This window comes from Anthonomus grandis, chromosome 13 (assembly GCF_022605725.1).
Source record: "Anthonomus grandis grandis chromosome 13, icAntGran1.3, whole genome shotgun sequence".
NCBI classification, from domain to species: Eukaryota; Metazoa; Arthropoda; class Insecta; order Coleoptera; family Curculionidae; genus Anthonomus; species Anthonomus grandis.
The window spans coordinates 18,657,882-18,685,848 of record NC_065558.1 but is presented as its reverse complement, the minus strand read 5'-3'; the positions used below and the strand labels follow the sequence as shown (position 1 = coordinate 18,685,848).

Sequence of the window (27,967 nt, the reverse complement as noted above, 5' to 3'; positions counted from 1 at the left end):
ATTGCTACATTTTCTCATACTTTTACTTGGTACTTAACTTGAACTACCTACATTTTCTTCTCGATCTGCCTTTGCATTCCATCACCTATTTTTACTTCCTTCTTATCAATCCTCTCCCGTATTAATTCTTATTTAAAAATATGCAAACATTCCTGTGCGAGAGAGATGCAAAGGCAGATTAAGAAAAAAACACCGCCAAAAATGTGTACGTACGGTACGTACAGACGAGGGGCGAACTAGACACAGCAGTGCAACTAAACACACGTGTATATCATAAAGCTGCAAAACCTCTCTTACCTTCCTTTTGTGCCTTACTGGGTAAGTCGAGTATATACATATGTACATTTACAATTTATTAATTTGATATACATTTTATATTTACGATTTACAATAATTTACTATTACACTTTTACGTAATCTTTATATAGACGAAAGGATTTGGATAAGGGATGACGGGGTGAGCGGGCTTAGCCTATAAAATTACATCAATCACGATTTGCGTCGGTACTGTTGTCAAGAGGAAATACTATCCTTGATCAGGAGATGATCAACATCTTTCGATCAAACCTAACGCTGGCATATTTTCCAAGGAGTTAGTGGGCGATAGGGGTCATACTCATGTCCAAGGGTGGAAACAGATCTCCGGAATCTTCAAGTCCTACAGGCCAATTAGTCTATCGTCTTTTATGCTGAAGACAATGGAGAAACTATTGGACCACTACCTCAGGATAGAGGTAATCTCCATGAGCCCATTACATGGACTCCAATTCGCCTATCAGAAGGGCAAATCAACTATTACGACGTTGTACAAAATAGTTCAGGATATCGAAATATTAGTCGATTAGAGCCTTACTGGGATCCACGGATTTCAGTGTCATGGCGGTTTAGGGATGCCCACAGGGCGGTTCTATCTCCCCTTCTAATTGGTCGATGGTCAGGCTCCTTAGCCGGAGAGGACACAAGACCATCAATTATGCGGATGATATCTCCGTAATAATCAGGGGAAACTATGCGGGGATGATTGCAGAACGAATGCAAGTGCACTTTAGAGAGTCTATCTATAAACCCGGCGAAAAAGGCCATTGTACCGTTTACCAGGAAAAGGGTGATGAACGTCTCCAGTCTCTGGATAAGCGGTATCGAGATCGTTCTTAGAGAGAAGAGAGAAATATCTGAGTGATCACGCATCTGCAAAAGTAGGCCTTCAAAACTTGAATATTAATCAGAAACGAAGGACAAATGACACTCAATCAACAAAAAATCGAAAACGTCTAAGAATATGTAGATGAGGGGCATGCCATGAGACTCAAGAGCAAAGAAAACCAAACAGCCGCGATTTCGAAAATGATCAAACTTGGATGGGCAGCTTTTGGTAGACTTTATATTTAAGAGTAAAATTCCGAACAGTCTAAAAAGAGACGTTTTCGATAAATGTGTTTTGCCGGTCATGACGTTTGGCTTAAAGACGATGACGGTAACAAGGCGAAGCACCAACAGACTAAGGATAAGTCAAAGAGCTATGGAAAGATTCATGATGGGCATAGGCCTTTCGACCATACAAGAAACGAGGACATTCATCGACAAACGAATGTGACTGACATCATCAAGAAAATATCCCATGCTAAAAGGTCTTGGGCAGGACACTAAGCCAGACATCCAGAGGAAAGATGACCAAAAGATTATTATAACAAAACGCTCAATTAGTCGACCCCCCGCAAAAGATGGACGGACGACATCCGAGCCATAACCAGTAAAAACTGGATTAAAACAGGCCTACATCCTGCAGTGGAGAGATAATGGCTGATGGTGATGATGATGGGGGATGATCAACCAATATTATACACAATATCACTTATGCACATAGGCGAGTTTTCCGCTCTGTAATAGACTTATGCCAGATCTAGACTATGCTTTTATCGCTTTTTCTAGGCTTCAAAATTTGCTTACATTGCCTAGTATATAGTATGTTCTGCTTTTACTTTTATGGCGGGGCGCCAAATAACAATTATGTTTTAAAACATAAAGAAAGTAAACTATTAAAAATGAATTGAAAACAAAATTACGCAAAACTGAATTGATAGTGGTACAAAAAGTAAATTCTCTAACATTGGTAAAAATCAAGAATCTACGCTCCTAGACCCATTCTGTAATACTACTATCCTACTCTTGTAGAATATTGCTTGTTCTACACTTGTTCTAGAAATACCATTATGATTCAGGTCAAAATTTCATATCTTCCTGGTATTCATTATTTAATGATTTTTATTTATCATCATCATTTACCAAAGAGCGGTCGAACTGGAATCAATTATATGATTGTTATAATAAACTATATAATTTTTTTTATATAAATCTGCCCGGAATTAAATAAATAATCATCAAAATGCTTGGTGAATATTTATCTGGTAAATATGATAATTTCTAGAAATAATAAGTAGAAATACTTCGTTTAGTGGATTAAACGAATTTTTATTTTTCTGATTTCCTATCTTCAATTCAGGCAATTTAGCAAATTTAAGTTCAATATAAAACATTGATTTTTTTACTTTATCCATTCGATTTGACTTTCAAAAGTTGCATCATTGGAATAAGTATAAGTTTACTTGCTAGTAAAAAGTACATATACATGCTAGTAAAAGCACAAACATATAATTTATTTATCTAGCTGGTTTCGTTATTCCTGATGTATCTACTGCGTAGTCTAAGAAATACATATGTTCAGCCATTATGCCATATTGACAGACACCAGCAATATTGACAGTTGACGTTGTTAAATAAAACAATTCAGCCAATCAAAAAAAGATATATATGTAAAAATACAAAAAAAAACTCTAAAAATTCAAGTTAAAGAAAAAATTAATAGAATAGAACAGAATATGAGATAGAAGACAGCTCATATACCTCCTAATTTGGTTATTCCCATAGAACATGTTACCATAGTGCTTGACGTAATTCATCACGATTCGCAGCTGATGGAGAGCATTGTTGCAATACTATACGATATATTGTGATCTTCTTGAAATATCAAGCATGAACTTAATTTTTGTTTTAATTCTTAGCAGTTAAATTATCACGTGAAAATGGGTGTATCTACTTACGTTCTTAAAATCATCTTTACCAAGTTTTTATTTTTTTTTTAACAAAAGAGATTAGAAAATATGATAATGTAATATTTAGACTTATTTAAAAAATTATAGAATATAAAGATGTCAATTCCCCTGTATAAATTGAAGAATAATTTCTGAGTGAACCTGATATTTCGCATTTCGTCGCGATTCTTTCATTCAGAAAGGATAATTTGTAAGCAATATAAATTTCGTATACACTTTTATTTTTATTTTGAATTTCTCACTTAACAATGCTCGCAAACCTTAGCAACTGAAAAGTGAGAAAAAAAAAATTTTTTTGTACTTTACGACCTTTGGACCGTCGATATGGAACCAGTTTTCTATCACTAAATTTTCCTAAGTAAATCTTTAAACTACCAGAATATATTTATTTGTATATTTAAAAAAAAAACAAAATAATAACAATGAAACTTTATTACAAGAGGGTTTGTAGGTTAAAGGTGTGTGTTTTAAATATTTAGAAGATCCGCTAAATTAATTGTTGGTTCTTACCTCACGATCATGCGCCAAATAAATCAAGCTGTTATCGTCAAAAGTCGAGAAATAAAACGGTATAGCGAATTTAATCGGAGATAACGGTGCAGTTCCATATTTCTTGTAACCATATCCAGAAAAAAAGGGTTGAGCCCCGGCAACAATCTTCTCATCAGAACTGAAATATATGTATTTGTTTAAAAAATTTTATATAGAATGTTAGCATGACTTACCGTTCCTTAACACCTTTGCAGTGTCCAGATGTCTGGATAAACTTCCACAGCCCAACATTATTATCGTTAATAGTAAATTTAAAAATATACGCATTATTCTGAACAGGCAATCCATCTCCAACTTGGAATCTATCGCTGGGATCCACCACGAGGACCTTAGAGCCAATTCTGGCACTTTTCCAAGAACTATCCTCGTCCAGTCTCATTTGTAACAAAGAACCCACTCTAAAACAAAAACGAATAAAATATCACCTGAACGTTTAAACAAAATATCTTGCACCATACCTTTGAACCAACAAGGTCTTTTCTGTCTTTACCTCTCCTTCGTTATCAGTGGTGATTTCGTCATTTTGATCGTCAATAGAGTAACTCAAAATTGCCCTGCCGTTTTTAATTTTAATATTAATACCACCTCGATCCCATTTAAATAGTTGGCAATTGGTACATTTGAAGGTAATGGCTAAGCTTTTGAAAATTTCTGTCTTGGGGATGGAGTAGAGCATCGAACAATTTGACAGGCCCATGGGAATATTTATCTAGGAATAATTAAGAAACAGTTTAATTTTTATCTTATTGTTTATGTCCTTAGAGCTTTAGATATAATAGTAGAGAAATCATTCGAAAATAGGACAGCAAAAAAAGACGGTTCTACTGCCTGATTGATTAAGATTTTATAAAGATCGGAACCTCGCTGAACATATTTAATAAGATCGTATTTTCCTGATATCCTATTTCCCGAACATTTCTTGCTGAAACACTCTAATTATTTTCAATCATGTATATACTGGGTATGGAAAGGGATATGGAAAGCGACGACCATAGAAATTATATAGTATCTTAAAGCATATGCAATGTTCGTTAATCCATAACTGGACGCGCGTAGTGTATTGCACAGAATAAACGATCTCTCTGAGATCGTTTATTCTGTGGTGTATTGCTAGTTTAGCAGTAAGTATACGGCATTAAGTTATGCTCTTTTACGCTAAAGTACCTTAAGATAGAGGTATTCTCCATAAGACTGTTGTATGAACTCCAATTTGCCTGTCAGAAGGGCAACAAATAAACTATTACGTTGTTGTATGAAATAGTTTAGGATATCGAAAAAAGGCCTTGGAATCCAAGGAAATAGCTCTGTGCGCATTTATGGACATTGAGGAAGCTTGCGGTAACACGGACTTCCTCGCAAAGGAAACAGCACTCTCTAATAAAGAAGCCGAACTAGTTATATTAAGATGGGTCAGCTGCATGCTGAACCAAAGACCGATTAGGGCCTCATTTGGATCCACAGATCTCAGTTTCACTGCGGTTAACAGATGCCTACAGTGCGGGGTAGGGATGCAAGATACCCTGAACACGACATGTAAAAGGTGCACTTTGAAGTGGCAATCTATAGGCCTGGCAAAGGTGGTCATTGTACCATTTACCAGGAAAAGAGTGATGAACGTTTTCAGTCTTTGGATGAGCGGCATCGAGCTCATTCCCAGGGAGAGGGTAAAATATCTGGATGTCGTCTTGGATAGAAATCTCACCTGGGAACCGCACCTCGAATCAGTACTGGAACTAGCTACGAGGACGGCAAGACAACTACTTGGTAGATCCTGGGGCCTAGCCCCAAAATGACTTATTGGATATATTCAGATGGTGAGACCATACTGTAGGGGGGTGGAAAACCCTCCTCCATTTATGGTGGAGGAAAACCGAGCAGAAGACTCGCATGTCTATGCGTAATACTGTCTGAGGCAGCCACGAGAGCAATCTCCATCTACAAGACAGAAAACCTTAAGGCTTATCTTACTAGCCATCTCTCAATCCTGAGGGAAATCTGGAATATACTTGATATGTCTCAGACAGACGACTAGACGGACCCGATAAACTATTTCGATAGAGAATACAGCGTCCTCTTCCCTACAAAGGAAGAATGGTGTTCAAACCCAAGGTGGTTACGGTTACGGTTATGGTACGCTCCAAGGAGCTGAGCAGGAATAATAGGGCCTAGACCACACAAATCCATAACGCTGAGCAAAGATACATCCATTTTTCACGCAGAAATATACGCGATATTGGAGACTGTGAAGATCCTATTCGGAAGAGCGCACAGGAGAATATGGGTTAAGATATTATTAGATATCCAATCGGTTCTTAGAACCCTAAGTAGCTGTACATATAGGTCCAGATTACTACTGGGAAGTTTACTACGCAAAAAAAGAGGCCAAGGGGAACTTTATTGAAATTACCCAATCTTTTGAGTTCAACAAATGTTGCTTTAAAAGAGAGATTGCGAAATAGACATCGTCCAGGATGTTGCAACATTTGAACGACGCTAATGGATTGATTCGCTCTAAAACGTTCCTGAGCTTCGACGCTGTCAGGGCGGATCTAGCTCTAAGACTGAACAGGAAAAGTCTACGAACTCCAGCTCGTGCGCTCACAGGCTACTACACCTGCAACCGCCACTTATACAAAATGGGCTTATCTGACCTAGGCATCTGCGATGAGAAAGAGGAGTCGAATGAACACTTGATTGCAAATTGTGGAGCACTAGAGCACAGGAGATTCTACCAAAAAAAACCGAGTGGAGAGGATCTACTGACGAGGACGATAATAGATCAATAATGGTCGCACTACAAAAAGCCACCGAGTTTATATTACAAGATGTACTAAATCTTAGAACATTAAAAGGCCTTTCAATGTTCTAAAAGTCATAAAAATTATATACAGAATGTCCGATGAGTAAGGGCCGTAAATTTTGAAATTATAAGTAATTTTTCCTAATTTTAGAGAATATTTAAGAGAATTTTTTTTAACGATAGATAACGAAAGATTATTAAGTATGCCTTCTTATACAATCGATACAGTTTCCACCGTAATATAATCCATATACCCGTAAATACTATCATTATATTATAATAATGAATATGGTAGAAGTAAAGACGTAACTGTAAAATGTTAAATGAGCACTAGCAGATAAAGAATATGGAAGATACGGAAGATACTCATGGTATATTTTTATAATTAGTCTTTAGATTCAGCTAATTATCTAGGGCTTGTGCTACCAAAATATTTAATTTTTCGAAGTATTGATAACTTACCGATTCAGCCGCTTGCCTGGCATACAAAATCTTATTTTGCAAGTCGCCAATCTTAAAAGTAACTCGATCCAGATTTTTTTTACCATTTTTAATCGCACTATCGTCTATTTCTTTGTTACTTTCTAGTAAAGCACTGACTTTTCTGATGGCAGCCCTTACAGACTCACTTGCTTTAAAAATTTCTACAAAAAAAATATTAAAAAACATCATGAACAACAAGTTTAACCATTTCTTAGTACCTTGTTCTGCTTCAGACCTCGCATTAAAAAATCCATCTTTTTCATTAAACAAATCGTATCTCGTTGTGATGTTTAGTTCAGAGACATCGTTCTCGATTCGGCGCATGTCATTGACTATTTTACTACTGTTATTCATGGCTTCGTGCAGCTTACTGACCATGTCACCTTTTGAAGTTAGCTGGTATTCCAGATTTAATAGTTGTCGATTTAGTTCATTATTGAAACGACCACTGTCTATAATGTTGTTTTTGAACGTGTCCAAGTCGTTTTGTAAAGAGTTAAATTCTGAAATAGGACAAATTTATATCTAAATTATGTTTAAATAAAATGTGCTTAATATGAATATTCTGTGATGATTAGAACTCTTGATATTATTAAACATTATTATTTTACTAAATTATGTGTCATTAATTTTATGCTTACATTAGCTACAATTACAACAGGGGTACCAAATATTTAATAGTTGGATCAAATGACGTCAGGAGGACTATTTTTTCCGTGTAAACGGCAGCACACTAAAATATGATACGCGAATTTGATACTTCCCAAACAGGGTAGATTAAATTAAGTTTCTTTCGGTGTAAACATCTAGGACCTATTTTGAAGTACCAAAATGACAACATTGACATTTTATTGGATGTTAGCTTAGGAGGTTTTTTTTTTGTACACGATAATAAAGAAAGAAATATAGAGGACAAGCTTAAGCCTTGAAAAAGAAATTATTAGTTTATTTTTATTATCTTTAAACAATAACACTTTTAAAGATTTAGAGGTTATATCCTATAATTCTTCGTCTAAACTTACTTCAACTGACATTTTGAGCCTAGAGATAATCCTGGACAAATTTAACCCTCAAAATCAATCCTTGTAAACAGGGTGGTACTAAATACAAATAATCTATAATTTGATCCATGGACTTACTAGATCCGCGCGTTGTAAACGTAGCTATTAATTCTTAAGCCATTCAAAGAAAACCATCCAAATGGTAAACCTCAACATTTAAATGTAAGTAAAATTTAAATACAATTATTTTAGGGGGAGTATGGGGAATATCGACCACTTAAGAAAAAATAATTTTTATTAATAATATATTGGGTCCTAATTTTTTCAAAAAAAAATTAGTTTTGGGAATAGGAAAATAATGCATAAGTAGCAAAACATGTTTTAAAAAAGTTTAAGTTTTATTAAAAAAAATAGTGTTACCATATCTGGTCGATATTAACCATATGCGTTGGGTAATATCCACCACCTGGTCGGGTTATATTGACTGTGCAATATAAAACGAGAAAAACAGTATAAACGCCTTTGTTTGCTTATACCGTTTAATAGGCATAAAATAAACATAATTCTGGAAAACAAATTATCTTATAAACTAAATACACTTAAATAAACACTGAAAAATTACCACTTTAGGGTTGGCAAACATGACATATATACACCTGTGTGATTTCCACCCCGCTACATTCAGCGTTCGAAGATTTTCCACAAGGACAGGTCACCCACTATTCCTTATCTTTTCCAAATTTCCGTACATATGATTCCGTACATGGTTCAGTCGCTTCTTCCAGTTTTTGTACTTTCTTTGTATTCTTTTTTTCTTCGTTCTGATTACCACTGCTTATTATTTTTCTTTTTGTGCCTTTAGCTTCTACTTCTTTCTTTTGAGAGTGCGCTTTCTTTCGGTTATTTTCTACCGATCTTAAAAAGCGTGGCATTGGTTGAATATCTTCAAATGAAACAGTTGTACCAATGGTCCTGTCTGGTTCATTATCGGTATCCTCATCGGTGAACTTTCTTCCGAATCGTTGGAATAACTATCACTTTTATTTTGCTGTGGCTTCTTGAACTGACACAATCCAAATGGCCCTGGTTGAGGTTTATTCATATCAGTAGTTGATGTGTATGTTTTTTTTCTTTGTCGATATTGTTATGTTTCTTGCCTAATGTTTTGTTTTTTACTTTTTCTTGTGTTTCGTTTCCTTCCTCTTCTTCAATGACAACAAATTCTTCTTCATTTATTACCTCTCAATTCATTGGGAATATTCCTGTGGTCTCAAATCTTTTTACGCCTTTTTCTATTGTAGTTGTTTTATTGTATGCTTTTTTAAATAATTCAGCAATATCTCTCTGATCAATTTTTTGATAATTTCGACCCTTAAAAAAATAATCACACTCACGATTATACGCGGTTTTTAAGGGCCCAACAAAGCAAACATCTTATGGCTGCAACCTGTGTGATGTATGAGGAGGTAGCGTGACAAAAGTTGTAGACATTTAATGTGCAATGGCTGCAATGGTTGTCGATAATAAGTAAGACCCTATCATTAATTGAGCACTTAGTGTGTGTAGCAAAATGTTGAAGCCATTCCAAAAAGAGATCTTCATTGATCCACCCATTTTTAGAATTTTTGTTCGTAAGCTCATACTTCATTCTTGCTCTGTCAAATATAAACATAGGGGGAATATAGTCCCCCGCAGCACCCATGGCACAAAGCACAGTAACTAGTTTGCCACGCTCCCCGCTCGTAATGGCGCCAACTTGACGTTGTCCTTTGACAGCTAGAATTTTGGGAGGAATATGAACAGGAGTTATTCCAGTTTCATCTGCATTGTAAATGCGGTCAGCTCTGAATTTATGCTTTTCATACGCTTGAGAGAGATTCGTAAAAAATAAATCAACTTCTTTCTTGTTAAGTCCGTTAACTCGATTTAGCGATGTACTTTCAGGTCTTCTAAGGGAGATCTGAGGACGACGTCAAGAAACCATATTACCAATGATTGCCACATACTGCTTTTTCCTTATTGAAGTTATTAGGTATATTATTAGATTGTGCAAATTGAAATGCAATTTTCTTGACTTGAAACCTAGACAATCCATAAAACATTTTAGGCATTTTAATTATATAGTTTGCTAGGTCTTCCTCTTGAACAGGACTTAATACTGTCTGCCTTCCAAGGCGCTTTTTTACATTATCAACTTTTCCCTAAGACGATCTTGTAGAGTTTCATAGGACACATTATAGGTTCTGGCGGCCTTCCTTATGCCTAAAGTATTAGTTTGAACGGCATTAATGGCTGACGTCATCACTTCAATATTCCAGGAAGCTCGATTAGTTTGCCTGTGGTATTTAAAAGGCATGTTGAGACAAATGTATTAAGAGAAAAAAACTTTGTTAATAATCCGGTAAAACCAACCTCGTCGGGTAAAACCGATCAGTATGGTCGATTTTACCCGACATTATAGTCTGATTACATTAACCTAACCTACAAAAAAACAAAAAGATTTACATGGAAAAATTTATAAAATTTATACTTCAAAAGGTGTTATCTAAAATATACCATCAAAAAAATGCCCTATTTTAGAATAATTTTAACATATTTACCTATTTTGTGGGACAAAAAAATACATTAACACGCTGGAAAAACAACTTTAATTTACCACAGACCCTAAACATAAGATAAAGTGGTGGCCACAATACTGGCTTCTAGATTACGCAAGCGGTCAACGAATGAACGAATTTGTGTCATTGTGTACCTCTGTGCCAAGTACCATCCCAATTCATAGTTCTCTCGATGTAAATTTGCACAGATTTTGGGAGCTTGAAAACATACCTGATAGGGTACCTTTAGGTCCTGAGGAACAAAAATGTGAAGATTTCTTTGTTTCTACTTGGTCTCAAAGACCTGACAGACGTTATGTAGTACGCCTTCCATTTAAACAAGCATGCCCTGACTTGGGATACCAGGCATCAAGCTTTGAGGCGTTTTAATATTTTGGAAAACCGATTAATTTGAAATCCAATCCTTCGCACCCTGTATAATGATTTTATGCAAGATTATTTAGACCAAAACCACATGATACCTTGTACTTCTTCTGAAAACCCTTCATACTATATTCCTCACCATTGTATTGTCAAAGATGATAATGGAACTCCCAAAATTAGAGATGATTTGATGGATCAGCCAAGGGGTCAAATAATCTTAGTTTAAATGATGTTTTGTTACCAGGTCCAAAACTTCAAAATTATATTATCACCATTTTATTGACTTTTAGATTTTTTCCCATCGTGTTTAGTACTGATATTCGTGAAATGTATAGGAATATTTGCATCCATGAGCAGGATTTTAAATACCAAAAGATTCTATGGAGATTTGATTCTTCAGAACCTATTGAAGAATATAAGTTGTGTACAGTTACTTATGGTCTGAATTGTAGTTCATACCTAGCCATCCGGACCTTACACCAACTAGTAGAGGATTATGGAAAGGAATTTCCTCTTGCTCGTGATATTCTTCTAAAGTCAACTTTTGTTGACGATATTATTGGATTTGGTCATTCGGGGTTGACGAAATTATGGAACTTCAGAAGCAGTTGATAGATCCAAGATAAAATTCCTCCCAATAGGTGGTTTCATATCAGTGGTGCAGAGAATCCTGCAGATTGCCTTTCCCGTAGTTTATTACCAAAGCAGTTGCTCGAACATCCTTTGTGGTTTACTGGCCCTCCATGGTTAAAATTATCTCAAGACTCGTGGCCAACTCCTTTTGAATTTCACCCAAACAATGACGCAATGGTGCTTCAAAAAGAGCGCAAAGTTATCTGTAATTTGACTAGCCCAGAAAATCCAGATGTCGTAACTATATTGCTCGAAAGGTTTTCCTCTTTTAAAACCATTCAATACATTGTAGCTTATTGCTTAAGGTTTCAGGATAAGGGCTTAAAGAAACGCTTACTTCCATTGTCTCATACTTCAAGTGCTGATGAGACATATCAAGCTATGTATTATTGTTAAATGTATCCAAGCTAAAAGATTTTCTGAAGAAATGAAATGTCTAAAAACCAAGTTACCTACCCCTAAACCTTTTAGAAAACTTGCCCCGTTTATGGATACTCATGGAGTTCTCAGGGTGGGCGGACGCCTGCGCTATTTTCCGTTCTGTCCCAGTGTTTTAGATGTCATAGAATAAAACCGACTCCGTTTTCTCCCTTCATGAGTGACTTACCTAAGATTCGTGTCTCCCTAGTTAAACCATTTTCACATTGTGGTGTCGACTATATGGGTTCCATATTTCTTACCATGTCTAAGCGTAGAGGTGTTCGGAGCCAAAAGGGTATGTTTGTATGTATGGCTATATATGTTTGTTTGTATGTATGGCGATCAAGGCTTTGCACCTCGAAGTAGTGTCCGATTTGTCCTCTGAATCCTTTTTAGCGGCATTTAGACGCTTTGTTTCACGTCGTGGCAGATGTTCTGATATGTATAGCGACCAACGTACTAATTTTGTGGGTGCCTATCGAATGCTTTCATCCTTTATTCAATCCTCTGCGGAAACCTTACAAATTCGCTGGCATTTTAACCCACCTTCCGCACCGCACTTCGGTGGCCTGTGGGAATCGGGTGTTAAATCTGTGAAAACGCATTTTACTAGGGTGATAGGCCAACAAATATTAACTTTTGAAAAAATGTCTACTGTTTTGGCATAATGCGAGGCAGTTTATGTTGTGAAATGAGTCCAAACCCCAATGATTTGGAATGTTTGACTCCAGGTCACTTCCTTACTATGGATGCTCTTACCGCTCCTCCTGATGAGTCACTAATTGATGTTGCTATTAATCGCTTAAAACGTTGGCAAATGATTCAACAACTGCATCAAAGCTTCTGGAAGCGTTGGTCTTTGGAGTACCTAAATATATTGCAACAACGCAATAAATGACCATACCTGACCTTTCTCCGAAAATTGGTTCTCTTGTCGTAATTAAAGACAATAATTAACCCCCTCTTAAGTGGCTTATTGGTAGATTGGAAAGGAACTACTCCAGTCCCGATAATATTCCTAGAGTTGTGCAAGTTCGTACAGCGAAAGGGTTGTTGGATCGACCGCTAGTAAAGGTCTGCCCTTTGCCGTCTCAGTAACTTTGAGCAACTTTCCTTTGTTTATTTTTTTTTGTAGTTTTTTTTTTGTTCTTATCAATTAATGTAGGAAATATAATTTTAATTTACCTGGTTTTTTTGTTTATTAAAGGTTTTGCTATGTAAACCTGGATCACGTGACGTTTATGCACTTGATTATTGATTATTTTTTTCAAGTTTACCTGATTAAAATTAATTTTAATCAGGTAAACTAATCAGAACTTTAATCAGATTAAATTAATTTTACTGAAAAAAATTAAGTATTTTTTTTGGCGGGCGGAATGTTTAGAATTGCCGCATTGAGAGGTTTTTGAATGCACCGCGAATCCGACTTTGAATTTGACCAATTAGAATTTGTAACGCGTGCATGCGTCAATGATGACTTCGACAGGTGCGCGTTTCCCCTCCATACGGAGGTTCTGTTCTGTCTGTGCTTCGAACCGATAAGCATCTCCCAAAAAACGTGATTTAGAGACAGAGTGGCAGTGAAGTAAAAGAATCTGGCCGGCCCTGAATTAGCAACAAACACCAACGGGTAAGTCGTTATTGACGCCGTAAATGGGATAAAATATAATTATAATATTTTCCTGGTCCTTTAAAACCTAGCTACGCTAGCAATTCTACCACTTAATTTATTTTAAACCTTTTAAACAGGTGTCGATGTAGTAAAATTGTTTTAAAGGTTTTTTTAAATCAAAAAAGGCCTGGTAGTATTGCCCGTCTGGTCGGTTTTCCCCATATTACCCCTATCAATCACGAAGCGCATGTGTACTTGATTTCTGCACATTCGTTATGCTTATTGACTGTATATGATTGGGCGTAGAGCGTTATCTGTATTGCCATATGTTAGAACTCTCATAACTACAATTTTACTGGTGTAACGTGACTTACTATTTGAAATATCCCTCATATTGGTAATACGATGAGCCAATCTATCTGATTTGGAGTGAGCCAAATTTGCCTTATCAATAAGTCTATCGCTGTCTTTGGGATACATAAGATTGATGGCCTCTTTTAAGACTTCTTGACCTTTATTGGCTCGATCCTTGGCTTCACTTATGCCTTCAAATATTTCGTTGTATGCTGTGCTGGTTTGTATTTTTTCCGTCTCGTCTCTTGTGAAGTTTAGTAGACTAAAAAAGGCAATTAATATTTGTATTTTCAACTTAAACAAATGTGAAATGGATCACTTACCCAATTCTACTGTTGACCAATCCCTTAAGGTCATCGGCATGCACCAAAGCCCGATCAACTAAATCTTCCAACTCTGGCCTTTCATCTTCATAGCTCTCGATCCTCTCGCTGAAATCATCCATTATAGTAAAATCAAACTCTTCCATCGCTTCAATGTTAGTTTCCAAATTATCTATTGAGATTTTAATTCCTTCAACCATCTTTTGACTTTTTTCAGTGGACTTTTCTAAACTTTTAACCATTTCTTCAATGCTTTTGACTAAATTTTGTAGTCTCAGCATAGCTTCATTGTTTTGATCGTTTTGTAGCTCGGCAACTGCACTGTTTTCCTCTGCCTCTCTTGTAAGCAGATCAAGTTCATCAATTTTATTATTAATATCGTTTAAGTCCTCATAGGGCAGCTCGGGACTTTTGTGACAAATTTTCTCGACTTCTCTGTGAATTTTATCACAATACGCCAAGATTGGTTGCTGATAATCCTGAATTTCTTGCATCAAAGGATCAATTGTTTCACGAATCTCTGCTACAAGTGTTGTCGCTTTGTTAAAGGCTTCCTCGACATCAACATGTTTCTTTCCGAAATTTCTTAAAGTTTGAATTAAGGAGGACAGGTTGCCTTCAATGCCTTTTATAAATTGTTGCATTTCGCTTAAATTATTAATATTCTCTTCAGCTTTTTTGATACTTAGAGCAATATCCTTATTAAGTTCATCCACCTTTGTCACAATGTTTAGCACAGCATCCTCCATTCCGCTAATATTTCCTTTCAGCAAAATTTCGTTTGTCTTAAGGAATCTATAATCAAATTTCTTATTTGTCCATTTATATCTTGTTTTTAATGAATCCAATAACTTCCAAGGGGCGCTCAAGCCATCCTTAAAAATATCCTTTATATCTTCCAAAGCTTTGGATAAACGGTCCAGATCCTTAAAGAGCAGTTGGGTGCATTCATCGCAAGCTAGAGAGCCATAAAAGATTATTTATGAATATTTATGAACAGATGCTTAAGGACTTACGTGTGCAAACTCCCTCTTTAATAAACTCGCGAGGATGCAAGCATTCGCCACACTTATTTCCGTGGAATCCGGGCTTACACTCGCACATTCCATTGGCATTGCATACGCTAGAATAACTTCCGTAAAAGTTACAGCTGCAGGGTACGCATTTGTTTGTTTTGGTGTCTCTGTAGTAGCTTTCCTTACAAGAATCGCACTTTGAACCAGTGTAACCTGAAGAAGATAGTTGATGTTTGATAAAAGAGAATTTAAAAATAATTCCAAATATTGAGGAAGGGATAAGGGATTTCTACTGCAAAATAATTTATAAACCCTTACAAATAATTCAGTACAAAGTATATTGTACTATCGTGCCGAAAAAAAACTGAGACAGCAAAATCTCCTAAATCTCTTGGTTTATTAGAATCATATATTTTGATGTTGTCAAAGTTAATTTAATTTTGTGACAGTCGCGTCAACAAAATCGTTCTTTCAAAATGCCTGCATTATCTCCTCAACAAAAAGCGATATTACACTCGTCTGATGGATGGAGTTCCTATAAGAAGAATCGCAGAAGAATTGGGCATAGTAAAAATACCGTTTCCTTAGCTAAGGAAAAAATTGCAGAATATGGAGCTATTGTAAGAAATCCAGGTTCTGGTCGACCAAAAATTTCAAACGTCATTCAAGATAGAGAGTTAGTTGGCTTTTTAAGAAACAATCCGTTTGAAACAGCAATAAAGGCGAAAGAAGACACGCATTTTCCTGGTTCTGCTGATACAGCTCGTAGTAGGATAAGAAATTCGGAAATTAAAAGTTGTTATGCAACAAATCAAATATTTTTGACTGAAGCAAATAAACAGAGAAGATTAGAATTTGTCCATCAATATGCAGTGCCGTACGCCAATTACGCTCAGGCGTAAGGCGGCAAAACTTGAGAGGCCGCAAATTTTAAAGAATATCTATTTTATTATTTTTATTATAATATATACATATATTAATAAATTTTAACTTTTAAGAATAAAACTTACAAAAGAAAACTTTTAAAAATAACATATTGAAATCGATCGATAAAATAGCTATATTGGATGCGAGCCCTTTTTATAAGCCGCGCCGCCGTTGCCATGTGCCCGATTTTCTGTAGGTTTATCGTTCTTTAATTCCTATTTTTGTGCTGTGTGAAGCAAGTTTTGCAAAAATTTAGTTAGCTAAATTTAACTATCATGAGTAACGGACGAAAGCGATTAAGTGGGACGCAGTACAAAGCCATTGCTGAAGAAAAACGAAGAAAGGTTCAGGCTGTTTTAGACAAAACAAGAAACATTAAAGACTTTTTTTAAATAAACCTTTAACCTCTAGTGAGTATAATTCCAACCCCGTTGCTTGCTTTCCTGAGATAACTGCCGATTGTGCCGATACTAATTTACCTATACCAACTGAAAATTTGGATGAAACGATCGAAACTTATGCAGGTAAACTTATGATATTAGGTAAATAGGTATATTCAATATTCAGTGGCATTTATACGAATTCATTTTGATGTGGTGGGACCGTAAAAATCTAAAAAAAATGGGATAGAGCGCAAAATGATTATTTCCTAATTAGTATTTAGTACATGAGAAGCTGCTTGTATCAAGCAACTTTTCAAACACATATACGAAAATGCGACAATCACCGTTAAAATCTCGGAAGAGATAGAAACAAACAAAATTCAAATAAAAAGAGGAGTAAGACAAGGGGACACCATTTCCCCAAAGCTGTTTACACTGGCACTGGAAGACGTTTTTAAAACTCTGGACTGGAACGAGAGAGGCATCAAAATCAACGGCAAACATCTGAGCCATTTACGCTTTGCGGATGATATAGTACTCTTTAGCCAGAATATAATAGAATTACAGGAGATGTTGGCAGAACTTCAAAGAGAATCGAAAAGAATAGGTTTAACCATGAATTTAAATAAAACAAAAGTCATGTCACCTGACAATATTGAAGTACATATAGAAGACCGAATTATTGACAACGTCGAAGAATATGTATATTTGGGACATTGCATCAAATTGGGCAAAAAAAATCAAACTGCCGAAATAAACAGACGTGTTCGTTTGACATGGGCAGCCACGAGTCAACTGTCACACGTCTTGAGAAATGAAACTATTCCAATTAATTTGAAAAGAAAGGTCTTCAATGCCTGCTTACTGCCCGTGATGACTTACGGAATGGAAACCATGACACTCACTGTTAAATCAGCTAACAAGCTTAGGACCTCCCAAAGAGCCATAGAGCGGATGATGCTAGGAATAAGCCTGAGAGACCATATCACAAATGAGAGTATTAGACAAAGAACTAAAGTTGAAGACGTCATAACACGCATAGCCCACCTGAAATGGAGCTGGGTAGGACATGTCGCCCGACAGGACGACTTGAGATGGTCAAGACACATCGTTCAATGGAGACCTCGCATACATAAACGCAGCGTTGGCAGACCACAGTTACGATGGCTCGATGATGTCAAAAACAAAGTGGGCAACAGATGGCACCAACTGGCACAGAACAAAGAAACATGGAAGAATATAGGGGAGACCTATGTCCAGGAGTGGATTGTGAAGGGTTGCTGAAAGAAGAAGAAGAAGATTTAGTACATATACACGACAGTAAAAATTAAAAAAACCCTCGTGAATATTTGTCAAATTCCCGCCAACATTTTCGCTCGTCTCTCTTTCTGTCTCTCGTATGCCTCTTTTTGCTCCGTGGCTTGACAATCACATTACAAGACGCTCTGCATGGTTGTGATAAGAAGTGAGTGATAAATAGGAATGACTGAATAGACGACCGCATTAAAGGTGCGTACACATTGGTAAATGTAGTTCGTTAAAAAAAACGCTTTAAATGTGATATTGGGTAAAAATGATTGTAAAATAACATTTATGTATTTTGTGTTAATTATGAGTTTATAGTAAATATAATCTAAAAAATAAACGATCTAAAGAGAGTCTCACTGCGCCTCGGAGGGAACGGACATCCCCTTCACATATGCCACTGGGTATATTAGCATTACTTAGCTGTTAATAATCCTTTTATATAGGTAGCTTATAGTATGGAATATGGATATTTTATAACAAAAGCAATTATTAAAAAAATAAAAATGTATTGTGCTGAAACTTTTATCTAAATTTGGTATTGGTAAAAATATTTATTATTTTGTATAGCAAACCTGTCTATGCCGGTGCTGGTAGTTTTAAATAAAATTTAATGAAAATATACGTAAAATATCTTTGTTTTTAAACATCAGTGTAAATTTTAAAAAATCACTATAGTATATCTAGGTTGGGTATATTCCTCCGCTTTAAAATCTAATGTGAACTGTTAATTTATTAGGTATGCTAAAACTATATTGTTTATTTTAGAATCAATATCTAAACTACTAGAAGCATCAGGATCATCGGCGTAATCGATGCAGATTTTTCAGTCACAAAAACTGTTACTGGGGACAAAACGAGGTGTCTGACAAAAAACGTTTTTAATCGAAAACTTGCTAATGGAGAAGTGCAACCACGAAAATACTTAATTTATTCGGTTTCCAAGAAAAGTCTGTTCTGTATTCCATGTCGGCTTTTCGTAGGTACTTAAAAAATGGCTACTGATGGTATAAACGATTGGAGTAATGTAAATAAAATGTTAAATTTGCATGAAAACTCCAAAGAACACGGCAGGTGTCAAATAACTTTACTGCGGCGTCAGCAGAAGAAAAATCAAGTTAATTCTTTATTATTCCAGCAGATAAAACCTGAAGAAGATTACTGGAAGAATGTATTAAAGCGGGTCGTGGCAGTAACGAAGAAATTGGCTTCTAGAGGACTATCAATTCGAGGAACAGTTAAGAAATTTGGTAATAGACATAATGGGAATTTTATGATGTGTTTAGAGCTGATATGGAAAATCTGGACATGGAAATCCTGGAAGTGGCAGAACGTCTTACCTGTCATTCCAAATATGTGAAGAATTTATTAAACTTATGGGCAGTGATGTTCTAAATAGCCAAATATTAAAAAGCCAAATATTATTCAATTATAATTGACTCATGTGTCACATATTGATCAATTATCTATTATTATTAGATATGTTACGAACGGAAATCCAGTGGAGCATTTCTGCTCGGCAGAATGTACTAGGGAAGCATTGAAATTTTTTGATACTTTGCAGAACCTCTATACCTTTTTCTCGGCATCTACTCGTCGCTGGGAAATACTATTTACCAATTTAAAACCTGGAGCTAAAGTACCTAAACGGGTAGATGTAACAAGGTGGTGGTCCGCTCGGCATGATGCTCTGATTAGTTTGCAAGAAAATTGGAGCGATTACCTAAAGGCTTTGACAGCAATTGAAGAACTGCCGAGAAACTAATGGTTCATTCAGAGGCGGCTGGAATTAAACGTCGCTTAAACCGTTTTGAAAATGTTTTCATGGCTTTTTTTTTGGGAATCCGTATTAGAACGTATTCATAAAACGAACAAACTCCTTCAAAGCATTAACATTAATACAGGTGACGTAACTCAACTGTTTCTGTCCCTAATAAATTTAGTTTTTGCGAAATACCACCAAGTTCGAGACTTACCTTGATAAAGCCAAAAACATTATGAAGGAAAAATATGATGATGATCTTCAAAGAAATCGAAAACGCAAAGTTTTTCCAGATTAAAAAAGAGAGGGCAACACGGTTTTGACAAGAAGAGATCACTTAAAAATTGACACGTATTTTCCTATTCTGGACAGACTTGCTATGGAACTAATAAAAAGGTGGGAAGCATACGAAAGTGTTTTTAAAAAATTTCGTTTCTTCTTCCATCTAGAAAAAAGTACCTAAGGAGAGCTAATTGAAAGTACTAGTATCTACAGCAATGTTATAAGGATGACCTGGAAGACACATTCTCAATGGAATGCTTGCATTTTGCGGAGCTACTAAACGAAGAAGCAAAAAGTGAAAAATATTCGTTGCCTAAAATGCTTTCACACATTCGGGATAACAATTTGGAGGTTGTTTTCCCCAATGTTGACATTGCCTTACGTATTTTCGTCACTATGGCGGTCACAGTTTGTTCAGCAGAACTCTCATTTTCTACCCTTAAACGTTTAAAAACGTACCTAAGATCAATGTTGAATGCTCTGACAATTTTAACAGTAGAATCTGAATTAACCAATAGTTTAGATTTTAATACGATTATAAACTCATTCGCTGCTGTTAAATCCAGGCGAAAAATAATTAGAAAAATAAGTGTACTTTTAATTTAAAATAAATAACAAATTCCTCTAGTTTTTTATCATATATTTTCCGAATAAACCGGAACAAGGGAAAGGGTCACGCAGATTCCCTTCCACATATCCCATGTTAAATGGATTGTCAACCCAAAAAGTTATAAAAAAATAGTCTTAAAATTATAACATTATAACAAAATATAATTATTACTTTAGATCTCGATTTTTAAACTTATAGACCTATTAAACTAAGACCGTTTTGACTCAGTTAAGCCTTGATCTCTACTACAAATAATGGTATTTTCAGTGACGCTTTTGGAGTTAACATAGTGGCGCGGAATTTTTTATTTAGGGCGACATTTCACACAGGGCGTAAGGTGAAATATTTGTAAATCCGGCATTGTCAATATGCACAGCAAAACAACATATGGGAAACGGTAATATTTTCGGATAAAAAAACCTTTCAATCGTGCAATAATGGCAAAATTCGCGTTTACAGGCCTTCTAATACGAGATATGATTAAAGATAAACACATAAGACTAATCAAAGTTGACATTTTAGTATAAACGTTTGGGCCTAGATTAGTTTTAGATAACCAGGCGTTTGTCAAGTAGTGTAGGGAATCCTTAATACCTTAGAATATTGCAATATCCTGAACAATGTTGGTGCCATCGGTGCCTTCGAAAAGCCCTGATATCAACCCAATTGAAAACGTTTGGGGTAAAATGGCAAAATATATGTATAAAGATAACTGTAGGCCTAGAAATCAGAATGAATTACGCCTAAAGATAGATGACGCATGGGACCAAATAACCGAAGCATATACCAGAAACTTAATTTTAAGTATGCCACGACGTTTGCAAGTTGTAATCGATAACGACGGTGCACTTACTAAGTATTAATAATTTTTTATTCCATATTATCAAAAAATATATTAGTTAGTTTTGGTTTATGTATAAAATGTGTTCCAAATAAAAATAAATATCGAAAAATAAAAATGTAAAACTCCAAAAATTCATAATGCGTAAATATGCATACCATACCCAAGGAATGCGATTTACTATAATAGACTAGTAGACCCTATCTAATTCTCTACCTAAATTTGAATGTACCAGTTTCTTTTCGGCATGATGGTACATACCTTATTCTCATATGCAGTTTTAAAATGTGTTTTTGAAAACAAATTATATATAAACTCTTACCTTTTTTACAGTGACAAACAAACCCAAACTTTTTGGCTACGCAACTTTCAGCATTGTTATCCTCTTCAGATGGGCAAAGACAGGCCTGACAGTTTCCAACGTAATCTTGATAAAAACCAATTGCGCAAAACTCGCAATGATTCCCTGCAGTATTATTGTTACAATTCTAAAAATACATTGATATATTTCTGATTTTACTTAAATTACGAACTAATTCTCACTTGACAAAATCCAGTGTCTGGATGACATTGGCTGGAGCGTCCGTTACAGTCACATGGCCTAGCCGCCCCAATCACAGAGTCTATCCAAGACGTTCTAGTGACGTCACTCTCTTCCGGAAAATACCGATAATACCCGGTGTTTGGATTTTGACAGGATAGGCCGGTGTATTCATTTGGGCACGCACACTTTTCTATCGAATGACTTGTTCTATTGTATGGGATGTAAGGTTTAGCAGAGTCCAGTAGCACTTCGACGATCCTATAAATCATTAGTGACATAAAAAGCTTTCTATATACAAGAAATTTCATAACTCACTCCATGCCTTGGCCTTGAATTACAACACTGGTAACCCGCTGTAAAACCACCAAAAAGCATTCTTTAGTCAGCGCGTGCTGGCATGTCGGGAAGAGATCTCCTGAGGTGACTGTCCAAAATTTTTCGTTAAATCTTAACTCATGAGTGCTGACGTCCGATTGGAGGGAAATACCATTACCGGTGAGAAAGACGCTAAAGCGCCCTCCTGTACCATTAACGCTAAGGTAGCCATCGTAGGAGGTAGTTAGGTCGCCCATGAATTGCTTCGGAAGGCTTATGGTATCCGAACTTATCTATAGAATATTGTACTCCGATTAACATTCGTATATCAATAGATAATTCTAAATCTTACCGCTTCGTTATTTTCAATTCCATTTTCAAACTTTTCGAATCTGATCTTGTCCCAATTGTAATTTGTGTCCTCGCAATCGTCACTACGATTGAAACAGAAACATTCCCTACAACCCTTTGGATTTTCTTTTGATAATCCGAAAGTACCCACTTTACACATGTTACATTTTGAACCACGAACATTTTCCTGGAAAGATAAAGTTATGGTAATCAAATCAATTTTCTGGCGTATTTGTTCTCTCAAATCTTCTAAACTCACTGGTTTAGTGACATACACTTTACTTTTTAAGTATCCCCATAAATAGTAATCGAGGGGAGTTAAATCTGGCGATCTGGGTGGCCATTTAATAAACCCTTGTCTACCTATCCAACGATTTGAAAAAACTGCATCTAGATAATTGCAAACGGGTAAAGCATAGTGTGGCGGAGCTCTATCTTGCTGAAAGAAAAGATCACGTTGGTGCATGTTGGATTCTTCCAAATCCGGATACAAAGTCATCAGAGCTTGGATAAGATCTTTTTAAAAAAAGTCCAAATAACCCTCACCAGTGAGTATGTCATCAAAAAAATAAGGTTCTAAAACTCTTCCTTCCACTATATCGCACCACACATTGACTATTTGAGGGTGTTGTGTGTGGCATTCTGTGAACCAATGAGGGTTTTCAGTCTGTCTGTTCACATGGCCGTTTAGAATAAACGTTGCTTCGTCAGAAAATATTATCCGTTTTACAAAATTATTGTTCATCATTACATAATTGCTGCATTTGCTCGCAAAATTCATTTCGGCGATCAAAATCATCTTCCGCTAGCTCTTGAAGTAAGAATATTTTATAAGGGTGGAACTTTGCTTTTTTCAATAGTTTTTGCACAGAAGATAAATTAACATTAGAAGCCATGCCTGTGATTGTGGCTTTGGGATTATCTTAGACCGTTAACAGAACGTTAAGCTCATCTTCTTCAGTTATTGAACTCCGACCAGCTTTTTGAGAAACTTTTTCTTGAGTTACCCTGTATATTTAATTTCCACGTAGAGAAGCCCTAAACCCAATATTAAAATCGACGGCTTTGGGATTTTTTTCAGAAACAGTCCATTTAATTTTTATTGATATTATCCGCTACTTTACGGAAGCACTGTCTAAGAAAAACTACGACTTCCAAAAGGCTTCCTGGACTTCCAAAACGCTCCAGATAGCCCTTACAGCCATAGAAAATGGCCGTGCAGTACGAGATGCTTTATGAAATGTAGGCATTCCCAGAGCGACTCTTCAAGATTGACGCAGGGATGGCCGAGTAACAAAGCCATCATTGGGACGCTGTCCAGTATTTACCCAAGAACAAGAGCGTGCATTGGTAAAAAAATAATTAATCTTGCAAAGCTCTTTTTTGGAGTTACGCCAGTGTAAGTTCAGTAAAGCGCCTACATTTTTGCAAAATCAATATTTTATTTTATAATATAATAGTTATAAAATACCAATAATTTTACTCGGTTTAGAAATGAAGAGTGCTCAGCAGGTCATGATTGGTTAGAGGGATTTTTACGATGCAATTTAGAAATGAGACTAAGAAAACCAAAATCAACAAGCGTAAATCGTATGACGCTTTTCAACAAAGACAAAATTGTGTTTTTTTTGCAAATAAGATTTTTTGCAGCAAAAATATTAACGCTTATGAAACAGGAATTACGACCAACAAAATCTCTGCCAAAAAAAGTATGAAGAGGCGTATTTTCTTGCACGTGGCGGCAACAAAAATAAAAACATACATTAGACTTAAAGACACCGACAAAACATTACCATATAAAACTTACTTTGCAATTGCACCTTCCATCCTCGTTGCACTGACACAACCCATTTTGACATTCAGTCTCCAATGTACCAACCGAGTTGCACAAGCACTTTCTGCAATTAGGGTACCCGTAGTATCCGAAAGCGCATCTGTCACATTTAGATCCGTCAAAGCCGATTTTGCATGGGCAAAAACCATTAAATTTCTCGCATTGGAGGGACGTTGAGCCAGTGTGGGAACAGTTACATGCCTAAAGTTATAGAAGTTAAAATCGTGAGTGGAGAGATAATTTTGTTCTTACTTTGCATCCTTTTAGGGGTTCGTAGTCCCAAGCATTGAGAGTGCAACGTTCACATTCTTTACCAATGGTCAGGGGTGGGCAGAGGCATTTGCCTCCTTTACCGCATACGTGGCCTTTTTTGGTGCAGGGTTCACATTCTGAAATTGGAAAAATAACGTCAAGCCTATGTCAAAATTCAGTTTCTAGCTAAAAAAGCTACTTGTTCTTCGCTTCATCGGTACCCTGAATGTTTTAATTATATAAAAATTAAGATACGGTTTTAAACATTAAAAGTAAACGTAGCCAAAATCATTGACAACATTTGGTTAGCAAAACAGTAGGGGACTTGCCGTTATTGCCAGATTGATTGTTAGTAAGTTTTTTTGCGAGCGAGAGGAACATTATGCGAAACGATCTCCTGTAAAGATCTAACGATCCTGTTGCGTCTGTTATTTATGAGCAATAAGGAAAAGTGCACCGGAAGTAGGCGAACGAGGTCAGAAGCCTAGAAGAATTTATTTTGGCTCGAGAATATTAAATACAGATAATGAAAATGTCCAAGTTCAAAAGACATATTATCATTCATTTTGATTCATCTAGGGTTCCTTCAGTGAAGTAAGGGTCAATTAGCTTAACTCCAATAATTCACCATACATTAATCGACAATTGTCGTAGATAAGCTATTTCTAAATATTATACTAGCGTTTGATAGTCGTGGATTCTCTACATTCCAGTAGTGGCTCCAATAAGTTAAAAGCAATAAAGAGTTCACTAAACTTGTATGAAAGTAATGCAGCACAGTCAACAACAATCAAACACAGAGATCAACAATCTGTAAGAAGATTCTCAAATAATTTATCAGACTTTCTCAGACAATAAATATTTAAAGAGCAAGATAAATAGCCAGCAAGAACAACCAACCAACTTCCAAAACAACCTCCAAAGACTGAGTAAAACAAAGGAAAATAATGTACTTGGATAATGGTTTAGACACATAGTCAGATTAAAGTGGGTCTTCTAATATTCCTAAAGAACCTCATTTGGCAAAGGAAATAGCCTTTCAACACGACACACGACAATGTACCTGCTGATTCATCTGCCATTACGATGGCATATTCGCACAGATTCTAGAATCAGATTCGACTTATAAAAATGGTATTACTGCATTAGATTACTGTTATGTGAAATTTATTAATCTTGATGGAGATTAGATTGAAAACTTTTCACCCAACTTTATCATTTATAACTAAGCTGTATATGTTACAATTGATGACGGGCATCAAAGTTTACTTGGTTGAGCTGTATACATACAGCTCAATTTTTATGCACAATTTTTCCTGAATCTGGCAGGTGCATCAAAGAAAACAATATTAGAAGAGTGATGTGAGTTCGCGAGTTTTGCTGTTCTTGCCAGGACCGAGTTAAAGCCTAGGTGGTTCTATGTGCAGGGCTTTGAAAGGAAATAACTTATTGGATCTGCCTTGATGTTATATGAATAGCGCTATTCGCTAACAATTGCGGAAATAAGTTACAGCAATGGAGAATATCATAAAAAACTGATATGTCTCTCAGATTTCTTTTGGTTTTAAAAGCTCTTAGATTAAAACCTCCTCGACGAATAGTTAGGTTAATGGAGATTGGTTCCAGGATGATTTATCCTGTATGACAATGTCTAAAATACAGGGTGTTTCAGAACTATGGGATCAAACTTTTGGGGGTTGTTCAGTGCAACAGAAGAATCCATTTGAGTACAGGAACCCATGTCCGGAAATGCGTCACTACGCCACTACGGCCCTAAGACGCATTAAAATTTATAAAAAACATTAATTACCTAAATAGGATCTGCTGCATTTATTTTTACCTTTTGTACATGATACCATATCAACAATTGTTTAAAATCAACGCTTATCAATGTCAATTTTCAATGTCATGTTTAAAAATTTTATAGCTTACAATTTTTAAACATTTATTGCTAATGGAAAACTTTACCAATCAAGAATTGGCGGATATGCATTTGGCATGCGGAGCAACAAACTGCAATGCACGAGCAGCATCGCGGTTGTATCATGAACCTTATCCCGAACGACAGCATCCTGGATACAAAAAGTTTATTGCGGTTCATCGGCGGCTCACTGACACAGGCAGTTTAAGACACAATTCAATTTTGTCGATGGCTTCTGGATCACATCATTGCACAACCAAATTTTTTACGATATGTTTTGTGGACCGATGAAGCCTCTTTCACAAGAGACGGTATTTTTAATAGTAGGAATAGCCATGTTTGGGACGAAGAAAATCCTTATGCAATTTTTCCAAGAAAACATCAGAATTGTTGGTCTGTCAACGTATGGGCAGGCATTGTTGATGATTATTTAATTGGGCCATACTTTCTACCGGAACGGTTAACAGGACCTATTTATCTGCGTTTCTTGGAGGAAGTTCTCTCAGAACTCCTTGAAAATGTTCCACTAAACGTTAGACAGCAAATGTGGTTTCAGCATGATGGAGCGCCGGCTCACTTTGCTGTACAAGTACGCGAGTATTTGGCTTAGCGGTTTGGGCACCGTTGGATTGCCAGAGGTGGAGCAGTTTCTTGGCCTCCTAGGTTACCCGATTTAACGTCGCTCGATTTTTTCTTGTGGGGACATGTAAAGTCTTTAGTCTACCAACCTCCAGTAGAATCAGAGCTAGACTTAATTGGACGAATAACAGCAGCATTTGAAATAATTCAAAACGAGGATCAAATTTTTAGTATAGTCCGCCGAAATCATGTGCGGCGTTTAAATCGGTGTATTGAGGTCGGAGGAAGAGATTTTGAACAATTGTTGTGATGGTATCATATACAAAAGGTAAAAATAAATGCATCAGATCCTATATAGGTAATTAATATTTTTTCTAAATTTAAACACGTCTTAGGGCCGTAGTAGCGTAGTGACACATTTCCGGACATGGGGTCCTATACTCAAATGGATTCTACTGTTCACACACGCACTAAACAACCCCTAGAAGTTTGATCACATAGTTCTGAAATACCCTGTATTTGACATTTTTGTTGAACTCGCTTGATATTCGGGATATGGATGTTGTAAGACTGACACATGACCAGTAGCCGAATGGAGTCAATGCTCTAAAAATCTCTACATCTGCTTACAAAGCCTAACATTTTAAATAATTTCAGATATGGAGCTATAAAACTTAACTGTCTATCAATTATAATACCTTAGGTCTTTTTTGTGTGAACTGTGAATAGATACAAAGATATTGTTATTGGCCTAGTAAGAATGGTCAATATCGACT

The 27,967-nt window shown here is 36.1% G+C and overlaps 1 protein-coding gene and 1 long non-coding RNA gene across 2 annotated transcripts in view; one reads left to right on the top strand and one right to left on the bottom strand.

Annotated features, from left to right (window-relative positions):
* LOC126743741 (laminin subunit alpha-1) overlaps window positions 1–27,967 on the bottom strand; it is a 549,108-nt gene that overhangs the window by 26,834 nt on the left and 494,307 nt on the right. The window contains exons 20-33 of the mRNA XM_050450955.1: window positions 24,692–24,828; window positions 24,413–24,640; window positions 22,607–22,792; window positions 22,255–22,547; window positions 21,939–22,197; window positions 21,718–21,883; window positions 15,286–15,498; window positions 14,270–15,227; window positions 13,967–14,208; window positions 7,164–7,448; window positions 6,925–7,106; window positions 4,121–4,371; window positions 3,836–4,060; window positions 3,621–3,780 (exon numbers count right to left, since the gene is read on the bottom strand). Of these exons, the coding sequence (XP_050306912.1) occupies window positions 3,621–3,780; window positions 3,836–4,060; window positions 4,121–4,371; window positions 6,925–7,106; window positions 7,164–7,448; window positions 13,967–14,208; window positions 14,270–15,227; window positions 15,286–15,498; window positions 21,718–21,883; window positions 21,939–22,197; window positions 22,255–22,547; window positions 22,607–22,792; window positions 24,413–24,640; window positions 24,692–24,828 (3,785 nt within the window). The remainder of the gene's footprint in view (window positions 1–3,620; window positions 3,781–3,835; window positions 4,061–4,120; window positions 4,372–6,924; window positions 7,107–7,163; window positions 7,449–13,966; window positions 14,209–14,269; window positions 15,228–15,285; window positions 15,499–21,717; window positions 21,884–21,938; window positions 22,198–22,254; window positions 22,548–22,606; window positions 22,793–24,412; window positions 24,641–24,691; window positions 24,829–27,967) is intronic.
* The window catches only part of LOC126743752 (uncharacterized), a 70,784-nt gene continuing 56,173 nt past the window's right edge, over window positions 13,357–27,967 (top strand). Inside the window, exon 1 of the long non-coding RNA XR_007662974.1 lies at window positions 13,357–13,610. This is a non-coding gene — a long non-coding RNA (uncharacterized LOC126743752). The remainder of the gene's footprint in view (window positions 13,611–27,967) is intronic.